Source organism: Diadema setosum, chromosome 10 (genome assembly GCF_964275005.1).
Source record: "Diadema setosum chromosome 10, eeDiaSeto1, whole genome shotgun sequence".
Taxonomy (NCBI): Eukaryota; Metazoa; Echinodermata; class Echinoidea; order Diadematoida; family Diadematidae; genus Diadema; species Diadema setosum.
In genome coordinates, this window is record NC_092694.1 from 20199527 (window position 1) to 20210350 (window position 10824).

The 10824-nt window shown below is 38.4% G+C and overlaps 1 protein-coding gene across 1 annotated transcript; it reads right to left on the reverse strand.

Moving 5' to 3' along the window:
• Nucleotides 1-672: 672 nt before the first annotated feature.
• On the reverse strand, nt 673-10143 carry LOC140233664 (cytochrome c oxidase subunit 5B, mitochondrial-like). The gene is made up of 4 exons (XM_072313764.1): nt 9936-10143; nt 5883-5956; nt 5060-5159; nt 673-1641 (listed from the first exon to the last, which is right to left on the reverse strand). Exons 1-4 carry the CDS (start codon nt 10024-10026, stop codon nt 1523-1525), a joined length of 384 nt encoding a protein of 127 aa, XP_072169865.1. The 5' UTR covers nt 10027-10143; the 3' UTR covers nt 673-1522.
• Nucleotides 10144-10824: the final 681 nt, after the last annotated feature.

The following is a 10824-nucleotide window of genomic DNA, read 5'->3' on the forward strand; positions in this document are numbered from 1 at the left end:
CACCCACTTTGTTGTGATTGGCTTTCTACTGGGGATTTCATAATCTCCACATACGCACACATTAAATATGTATATAAATATAAAACATCATACAGCATTATGCATAACATGTTTGAATCTTCCACACAAAACTCAAGCTTGCCAGAACCATAACATCACATACCTATTCAGACGATCATGACACAATCATTTCCATGACTGCAAAACTACATAATCACACAGTTACTGAAAAACACATTCTGAAAATTGCATTTCATTCGTGAAAACATCGTTTTAGAACATAGAGGTAATTCTCTCAAACACACTATGATGTTATCACTATTAATTGAAACATGATCTGTAGTCCCATGCAATTAGTGTCTTTATGTTGTTTTTATTACATTAACCGATATAACAAGATATCAGCTATAGCGAGGAAAACTGCATGGTTCCGACCACCTCGTTATATCAAGTTTCCCTGGACGTGATTATGTTGGTGTATAAGAGACAGAAAGTTTCATGTGTAATATCTCACCCTTTCCTGAAGTAGACAATAATCTACATGGTATGTGCACACAAAACTCACATTCAGAATCTACTTGTAACAACTCTCTTCTAAAAATGTATATTAAAAAAAAAAAATCCTATGTAAACACATAACTGCATAGACAAAAATACAATAAATGCAAGATATGATGATAACAAGGTTTTATTAAACCACATAGCTCAACATGGTTCTGTACACCTTTTCTCTGTTTGTCTTGCACATGTTGGACATGTTCAGCAACATACTGTGACAGTCCACTTGCATCAGACAGGAGGTCACACGGACAATGTATTTCAGACACAATGCTCCTTCACATTCATCTTCATGAAGAATGAATTGGGGTGCACTACTGAGTAAAGCATGTACATCAACCATAGGCATCACAGTCTTATGGGATTCTTTGAATGGAAAAGGTAAAAGTGTATAAATCACACGTTTTCATTTCTACCGGTTACCTTAGTTTGTTGTTGGATAGATCTATGTGTTCTTCACAGCATACAAAGCTAGAATCAGCTAGAATTTTGTCTGGAATGCCAGTACATGAAGTACGTGAATATGGATAGAGAATGACATCTGATCTTGTATGATGCATATTGACATAGAGCTAAGAAATACAGCACTATATTAAGAATGTTTTCCTGCACACCCACCTGGGTGTGCATGATGTACTAGCATCTGTAGAGGTGGAAGATGATTGGTACTTTTTTCCTATCATTTATTCACAAATCAATCATTTCACAGTCCATCCACATGAGAAATATGAGCAACATGTCACTATCTGAAAGTGTATCTTCTTTTTTTTTCTCTCTTGAAAGGAGGGCAAATAACAACACAAATTCACAAACTCTCATTAATAAAATCTTGCTACTATATATAATTATTACATTTAGATGTATTTGAAGAAAATCTCCTTTTGCACGGAACCTGGTCACAAAGATGTACAATGAAAACCATGGGTCTCCACTGGTGGTCAGGGATTTTCTGCTTAGCCTGGTGTTAATGCGCAGCTGCTATACCTTCAACTTCTTTCAGTTGAAACCAGTGGCCACATTCACAGCGCTGAGGTTCACCGGCGTACAGCCACATCCAGTTGATATGTGTCTGTTCTTCCTCACCTGATCAAAGAAGAAGCCCCAAAAGCAAAATAAATATTATTCAGTTCCAAGACAAATGAAATTACTACTTTAATGTTCTTCACAAAATGGCAGTCTATTAGAGGAACTGGCTTGACACTGACAGGGGTCATGAGATAAATTACTATGTGAATTCATAATCAGCTATTAAAATACAGTAAACCTCGCTTACGTCGACATCGCATAAAATATAAGTTGACAACTCGCTTAAGTCGACACGATAGAAAAGTCCCCATTTTTGCCTTTGTTATTCCTTTAAAATTTCCTCGTCTTAGTCGACATTTATAAGTTGACAACTCGCGTAAGTCGACCTGATTTTCAGTGCCAACTGAGCTGAAAAACGTGTTAATTACCTCGTCTAAGTTGACATAATTTTTTGCTCAAAATCTTATCGCCATTCTCTGAAAAAGAATTGTTTTCCCGCTCCGATTCGCAGCATTTCTACTCGGTAATTGGCTAGTGTACAGCGTGGTAGCGTTCGCGACATGCGTCCATTGTCTTGTACACCAGAATAGAAAAGGCATAGTTCGCTTTATACTCATTTACACTGGAGTATTACATGTAGTACCCAAGGCAGTTCACTTTCCCCCTTTTCTCCCTCTCGTTATTCTCATAACGCACAATTTTTGTACACCTATACGTAGGTCCCAGTAGATATTCATTATCCGAACATGAAGTAGGTGTTTTCATTAATCCAAATATTCTAACGTTAATCTTTCCACAGCGGTATTAGAAACCTAGGCCCTTTCTAGAAATTTAATTAAAATGCAACTATCGAATGCAACTCAAAAAATCAAACACATGTCAAAAGCGGGTGTATCAAATCACACATCTTTTGCATTTAAATGCAAGTGCATTGCTGAAAAGACTTGCGTTTGATAATCATATGAAACTAGACAATAATTGTACAAACCTGAAACTCAATTGTGTTTTAATGCAACTCTAAAAATCAAATGCAAGTCCATCAAATCACATGCAATGCTGTACTTAAACGCAAGAGCGTTGCAGAGAAGACTTGCGGTTTTTGTACAAAACTAGAAACTGAGTCTAAAAGCATCTCTAAACATCTACGGAAATACGTTATTGTTGAAAAGACTTGGATTATTTTTATTTTGTACGCAAAATTAAAAATTAAACGCAACTCTGAAAATCAAATGCAAGTCCATCAAATCACACGGAATGCTGAAAATACTTGCATTTGATATTCATACGAAACTAGAAAATTGCAGGGAACTTTTTTTAAAACTCAATTGCGTTTAAACGCAATTCTAAAAATCAAATGCAAGTCCATCAAATCACACGCAACGCTATATTTAAACGCAAGTGCGTTGCATAGAAGACTTGAGGATTTTGTACGAAACTATACGAAACTGCATTTAAATGCATCTCCTAACATCTACGGAAGTGTGTTATTGTTGAAAAGACTTGCGTTATTTTTTATTTCGTACGCAAAACTAAAAATTAAACGCAACTCTGAAAATCAAATGCAAGTCCATGAAATCACACGGAATGCTGAAAAGACTTGCGTTTGATAATCATACGAAACTAGAAAATTGTAGGAAACTTAAACTCAATTGCATTTAAATGCATAAAAATCTACTGAGGTGCGTTATTGTTGAAAAGACTCGCATTATTTTTTATTTTGTAACGGAACTTTCGCCATGACCGAACTTAGTCTGCACTAGCAGGGGAAAGACATCGCAACATTTACACGTTTTAAACTACCGAAATGCATGCTGCTTCACAAAATGTCAATGAAAAAAAGGTAGCAAATTATTGTTACAGTTCGCTATGCCGAAGGTTTAAATCTCAGTCCAAAGTTAAATTAGTCCGACAATGGAAAGAGATTTGTTTTTATGAAGGTTAGTAATCCGAAAGATGTCGTTTTCGGATGAACAAACTTTTCTTCTTCTTTTTCTTTCAGAAGGGCCTGCCCCGTACAGAGCGGTAATGCTGCAAATCGGAGCGCGAGAATAATTCATTTTCAGAGTATGGCAATAGAAATTTAAGCAAAACAAATATGGCGACTTAGGGAAGGAAAATCCCATATACAATGTATTTCAACTCAGTCGGCACTGAAAAATTATCTTGACAGAATCATACGAATTCACACGCATATCTTCGCAACAACACACTTGAATTTAAATCGCAAAGTTGAATGCAATTTGGGGAATTTGCGTTTGACTTTTCAAATCAAGTTTAAAACGTAAAGTGTCTATGAGAAACGGGCCAAGGTTTCCGATCCCGCTTTCTCAAAATCTCTCTAGAGATTTGGGAATTGTGCGTTGTCGTTACTAAATCCGTGCAAGATTTATAATGAACTAAACATTATTGTTGCTAATGTCAGTAGGCATGTTTTGGCGGCAAAAGGAGTGAGATTTGGGTAGCGATCCGCATCGTGATCCAAATCTTACTCTGTACAGGGGAAATTAGTTTTCATTTATAAGTCGACAAAATGTCGACTTACGCGGAAGTCGAATTTCGCGTAAGTCAATGTGTTTTGCTCAGTCCCGATTATGTCGACTTACGCGAGGTTGACTGTACCTGCAAACTAGATGAGCTGATACATGCAATCATTGGGTATAAAGGAGGCTGTTTAGCAAGATATAGTTCAATAAAGAATGATTCATTTCTTTAAATATTACTGTTGTTTTATTCAATACTGGACACTACATGAAAAGTGGAGTTTGGAATATGATTTCAGAAAATATCTGTCCATACCACACAAAGTTCATATTCGCTGATGAAATGGCCGCACTATTTTTTTACAGAAATAAAGCAGTAAAGTTGGGGTGAGGCCTCAACGCCAGCACAAGCAAATTATTGTCTTTTAAACACCGAGAATCACCTGCCTAACCAATACACATAATCATGTATACAACCTATGCAAGTTTGTACTTAGCTCTCTTTTGTATCATCATGTAGGGTAGCCATTTTGTTTTCATTATTATCACGCGCCTTCCTAGCTTCCTCTACTCTCTACTATCTTTGGTTTAAACCATGGTTTCATGTGTACCACCTTCGTGAATTGGGGCCATTGGGTCCTACACACAGAAATATAATTCAAAATCCTTACACACAGTGTGCATCAACCGGAAAAACTTAAGTTAAAAAAAAACAAAAAAACTTAAAATTATTGCTAGGAAACACATGGAAACTTACAGAGAAAACAAAGTTTCTCAAAAAAAATAATATGTAGAAAAGTAATGAAGTTTTAATCACAACAAATTCTCTCAGATTTTTCCCCCCCCATCACCATAGTCGGCACCATAGTCGGGATGCGGCTTATCCGGCATTGCAGCCTTATTGCCGGCGAATACGGTAATCCTTCCAAGGGAAAAAAAAAGAAATGATGGAACACCATCAAAATTGTAAAATAATGCTTTAAGCAACAACTTACAAATGCAGCCCACAATTCTCTTTGTGAAAGCTGATGTGACTTCTACTGGTTTGGTCTTGGTGCCTGCTGCTACTCTTCTGACATTCAGCTGAAATGGATCCTAGAGAAAACAGAGGAGTTTTCCAAGTGATGAAATAATAATGCATTAAGTCTACAGCACTTACAATAGTGAACACAACAGTATTACTGACAACAGTGCTACATGTAGCAGTACTAGTAGTGATTGTTGTACAGGGAAATCCTGCTATACAGTAAGAAGGTCCAAGGAACAACTGACTGCCACTGGACATGACTAACTGAAGTAAGGAGCAGTGACCTTTGATTTATCATCACTGTTATGTTCATGGAAGTAATTTTATTGTTGATTTATTTTCAGCCTGTACAACATCTATCAGTGACTACTGGACATTTATAGCCAAAAAGCAATGGCAGAAAAATCATGTTTTTTTTTTTTCTTTCTCCTAATCATGGCGGCTGTTGACCTTGACTAAGTTCATCCCGATAATTTTTACAGTTCCTACCAACTGACTTTAATACGCAACATTTCTACATGAAGTTAATGCTGAAATATTCAAATTTTTGGCACAGTTCAGTGACCTGTGTTCTTGAAGGATTTTGGCCAAAACCAAATCAGCCCATCTGCACATCGCATATTATTATATATTTGGGGCGAGTATTCAGAAAATTTATGGAATGGTTTATCCTATATCATGAAATGAGATTTGAAAGAAATGGACTCATGGGCGGACAGACATGCTTCCCAAAACAAAATGGTAAGTACATGTATACGTGTATGAACAAGACAGGTCAATCTGATACTTACTGAGTCTCCTGCCTTTAATCTTTCCAGCTCTTTTTTCTCAAGGCCGGTTGCATGTTCAAAGTTTTCAGGAATACCTACATGACGATGGTGAGACAAGAAGAATGTAACAGTAAGTACCTACTGTTGTACATGTACACATCAATGCTACAATATGACACAAGACGCACAAACTACAATAAGCATTATCTCATGCCACTGTAAAAATGCTCAGATCTATAGTAACTCAAGTTTCAGCACGACACTGGCAGCATTTGATATAGCACATGACAAATGAGTACCTCACTGCAAATTTCTTATCAGAACAGGGCCTTGATACAAAACTTACAGTGTAACAACTACAACACTTGTACTGAGATTGCCAATCATAATGGTTTATTGGAAGAAGCTAGCATTCCCCTCCTTGTCAAATGATTTCTGTGTACACAACAACTACAGTATGACATTGTACATTATGTAATTCTATGGCAGATTATACGTAGGGTCCAGACCTGACATCTGCATCATGCATCCATCAATTCTGAGTACATCACAATCTGCACAGGTTATCTACATGAATAATGAAGTAAGGTCCGTGAGTGTTTTCTGATACTCAGCGATAACACGATCATGACAATTTCAAAACTTCTTGTGGTTTCAGCAAATCTGTTTGTTACTTCTCAGAATTTGAAGGAACTTTTCTCTGATCTGTTGGATTTACTGAATCTCAGGAGCTTTTCATGTCTGAAGTTCTAATGGACGATTGCCAAAAATTTCATGGTTTACAAAAAGAAAAAAAAAAGTGAAGTTACCAGTGAATACGATGAAATTTTACTAATGAAGAGAATCTGTTTATTGTTATACCAATGAAGAGGACATGTTTATTGTTAACTTGAAATAAAGTTTTAGACTGGAACCTTTTTAAGGATACATACAATGCTTGACTTGTGCATTGACATTTACTGATGTTTTTATGGTAGCATCAACAGTTTCAGAATTTACTGAAAGACATCCACTTGAAATGATCATTCACATCCGATGACCATCCACATAGATTTGCACTATGGACTCTAAATTTGACATTTTAAATGCTTGTAGACAATCTCAGTAATTTCTAAAGCTGTCGATGCTGCAGTAAAAGCATCAGAAATTTCCTGAACATAGGGAGCACTGGTCAGGATAAAGACAAGAATCACTTTGCGCATTCATAACATATACAGTATTCATCGCATAATCGGGACAGGTTGGGAGTAGCAAACACGGCCCCTTTAAGCGGGGTGCCCGATTTCGCGATGAGCACTCACCATACACTAACGGCATACGACATGTACATGTAGTGCACACACACACACACACACACACACACATGCATGCATACTGACGTACTGTACATGTACATGAATACACAACCACGCTACCCCTCGGCGCGACCCTCTAGCCTAGCTCTAGAGTAATTGCAACCGGGTTCTTCTTCTGTCAACTCTCCGAGTAGGAATTGCAAGCGAGCACATGGCTTTGCTTATGTAGGGGTGAAGAATGTTCACGAAAGCATGTGTTTCGCAAAGGCCTGGTGTCATTGAAAAGATAAAATTTGTTTTTCTCTTTTCCTTAGCCATGTCTTGTGTTACCAGTTGTATGTATGTAGTTTCAAAGCGTTTGAGCGCATGTGCGAGTGTGTGCTGCCACTCTTTTTTTTCTCTATCTTTTTTTTCTTTTATTTTCAGGTAGAATCTATACCTAAATTTCCCTTTCCTTCCTATCAATCATTTCTTTGTGGTTTTCCTCATGTCTAACTTTCCCTATTTCCCATTTAACTGAACTTTCTGCCTAATTGTTCTTTGTTTCCTCCATGGGTTTTTTCCCCTCCAAATACAAGGGTCTTTCCTTTCTATCCTCTCCAATATCTTTTCTTATGTGTCATTCTAATGAATCTTTTTCTTCATTTCCTTTTCAACCTGTACAATTTTTCCCTTTCTAATCTTTGCTTTCATCCAGTTTTGATTCATCTCTCATTCTATTATTCTACAGTACCTAGTGCTTTTCTGTTTTCTATCCACAGTTCGACCTTGATTATCCGGCCTCCTTTTATCCGGAAATCCAGTACAAAATTCCTTTTCTAATGGACTTAAATCTCACTCAGATGCAAATATTCATCAAGGTTATTGGATATTTAGAGTGAGTTTGTGCATGTTTTGAGATCATTTGGCAAATGGGTGCGAAAGTACAGTCAACCTCGCGTAAGTCGATATAATCGGGACTGAGCAAAACACGTCGACTTACGCGTAAGGCAACATCTTGTCGACTTATAAATGAAAACTAATTTCCCCTGTACTGAGTAAGATTTGGATCACGATGCGGAACGCTATCCAAATCTTACTCCTTTTGCCGCCAAAACATGCCTGCTGACATTAGCAACAATAATGTTTTAGTTCATGCATAAATCTCGCGCGGATTAGGAAGGACAACACACAATTCTAAAACCTCTAGAGAGATTTTGAGACAGCGGGATCGGAAACCTGGGCCCGTTTCTAGACACTATTATGCTTTAAACTTGATTTGAAAAATCAAACGCAAATTCCCAAAATTGCATGCAACTTTGCGATTTAAATTCAAGTGCGTTGCTGCAAAAATATGCGTGTGAATTCGTATGATTCTGTCGACATGATTTTCAGTGCTGAGTTGAAATAGGCCTATGTATGATTTTCCTTCCCAAAGTCGCCATATTTGTTTTACTTAAATTTCTTAGTATGGCCATACTCTGAAAATGAATTGTTCTCGCGCTCCGATTCGCCTACGTGTGGAGGAAGACACCGAACAGAAAACTGTGAGTACGATCGAGTAGACCTACACATGTATCACGAATACCGATATTTGTTACTGAACTTCAAATCAAGGTTATTTTCAAAAGATTGCTATAGCCTGTAGGCTCTTTTGTGATTTAAATGCTTTTATGGATGATAGTAATTTGGCATCATTTTTCACGCAAGTGGCTACTGGACAATATGCTTCCTGTGCTGTGCTGCTACATACATAAATGTACTGATTGATACTGGCCTGGCACGCGATGACGACGCTAGCTGCCGGAGGCATGCAGCACTGCGCGCGCTGTGGTAAAGGCATGGGGCACGGTCGGCTGGCGCATATCACCCCTGCCCGCATGCTGGCAATTTCAAGTTTCAGCGCGCATGCATGCTTACTTTCGCGCTAGCTTTATCGCGATGATGGGGTTGCGTGGGTCTGCAATGTTAACAACTGCGCCATGATGTGGGATGTAAGCTAAGGGTAGCGAGCATGTACACACACACACACACACACAAAGACCACATGCGGTGTGACGACATTGTGGGGGAGTGGCTTAAGCTTCTGCACTTGTTACACCTTTTTTCTAACGCTGCACGCTCATTCTCCGAGCGCTTGAGATAGATCCACACGCGAATGCAACTTTTCGGTGTAGTGATTTGGACACTTTTTCAAGCGTGCTCGTCTAAAAAGGGGGTAATAATTGCTGTGATTTGAAAGTTAAATTTCTCTCGATAGAAACATCATTTCACCATGAAATTTGAAATATGTCTTAATGATGTAACGTTAATTCTCTTTCATATAGAATAGTTCACAATTCGTTTTTCAGAAAATTTCAAAAGTTACAATTACAAAAATGCTTCAGACACCCTATTCCAGACGCAAAACCGGCGGTATTCTGCTGAATTTCCCCCAAAAAAGAATTGTGAGATATTGTAAGTTACTAAATTCTATTAATAGAAAAACAGTAGGGAGTAGAAGTATTACTAGGGCCCTCTAACTAGTTGGGCCTTGCTATTGGACACCGAACCATATACCATACCGCCTACCGTGTAATAATGACTACCGTACCGGGCCGAGTACAGATACCGCGTAGGCCTACCAGTATCCATCAGTCGGGATACCGTCGCGTTGCACGTGAAATCAATACGAGTGCCAAGCCATGATGGCGGCTGTCCGTGCTACCGCACCGGCATTTTGATAATATTGACAATTTCCACAAAATATAAAGTTCTTCCATACTATGACAACATCTACAACATGTTAAGATCAATTTACCTCCTCCACTTGCCATGGCTCGAACTGATGGTCTGAGGAGGCTCTTGCGAGCGGCGACAAAAGCACACTTTCTGAGAGTAAGAGACGCCATTTTCCTGAGAACTTTCCGCACGCTCTCTCGTTAGATCGCTCGTAACCGATGCGTTGCGCTATTCCTGTATTTCTGCTATCAGTTACTTCGCTCGCGCTAGCTACTAGTAGTACGTGCAGCTGCTCCGCCGCAGATCCGCGCCGACGAATCTTAGCAGTGTTCAGTTTGTGGAATCTTTAGTTCGTGCGTACGTACGTGCAGTGTGTGTCGCGTGAATACGGAATGGGAAATACAAACTGTAAAATGATCGCGACTTCGATCATTGCAAAATGTTATTACACAATACAGAGTATGTGTAAATATTTGAGTTATTTACCATTTTAAATCTCTACAATTGCATATTTTAGCATTTTTGGTCATAGTTACTAGTACATTTTTTTTTATGAAGTTATATTCAATATTTTAATTAAAAAAGATTCAAATTGTACTTTGATCAAGATATATTTAGATTGGCAATAGTGATATTGATTCCTGTGGACTTTACACAAGGCGTTGCGTGTAATTAATTGTAGTCGACCAGAGATATACAATCTCCATCCAAAGAGATTTTCCCCAGTGGTGTAGTGGGGAGGAGAAAAATCTCTTGTCTCCAACTCTCAATCGCAGAGCGCGCTTTTACAGAGCGTACAGTCGAGTCCCTTTCAAAAGGGACTTTTATAAAGGGAAGACACAGTTTTCGTTTAGATGTAGGCCCCCACAAAGCTCTTGTCCTTTGTGTGTGTGTGTGTGTGTGTGTGTGTCCCAAAGAGATACCTCTCCCCAGGGAGGTGGGAAGAGATCTCCCTGCTCTCCCAAAGA

Excerpts from the sequence above, each read along its gene's own strand:
- LOC140233664 (XM_072313764.1), bottom strand. The coding sequence starts at position 10,026 with ATGGCGTCTCTTACTCTCAGAAAGTGTGCTTTTGTCGCCGCTCGCAAG. Across the intron at positions 5,957-9,935 it reads AGCCATGGCAAGTGGAGGAG|GTATTCCTGAAAACTTTGAA; the intron begins GTAAATTGATCT and ends ATCGTCATGTAG. Across the intron at positions 5,160-5,882 it reads GATTAAAGGCAGGAGACTCA|GATCCATTTCAGCTGAATGT; the intron begins GTAAGTATCAGA and ends TGTTTTCTCTAG.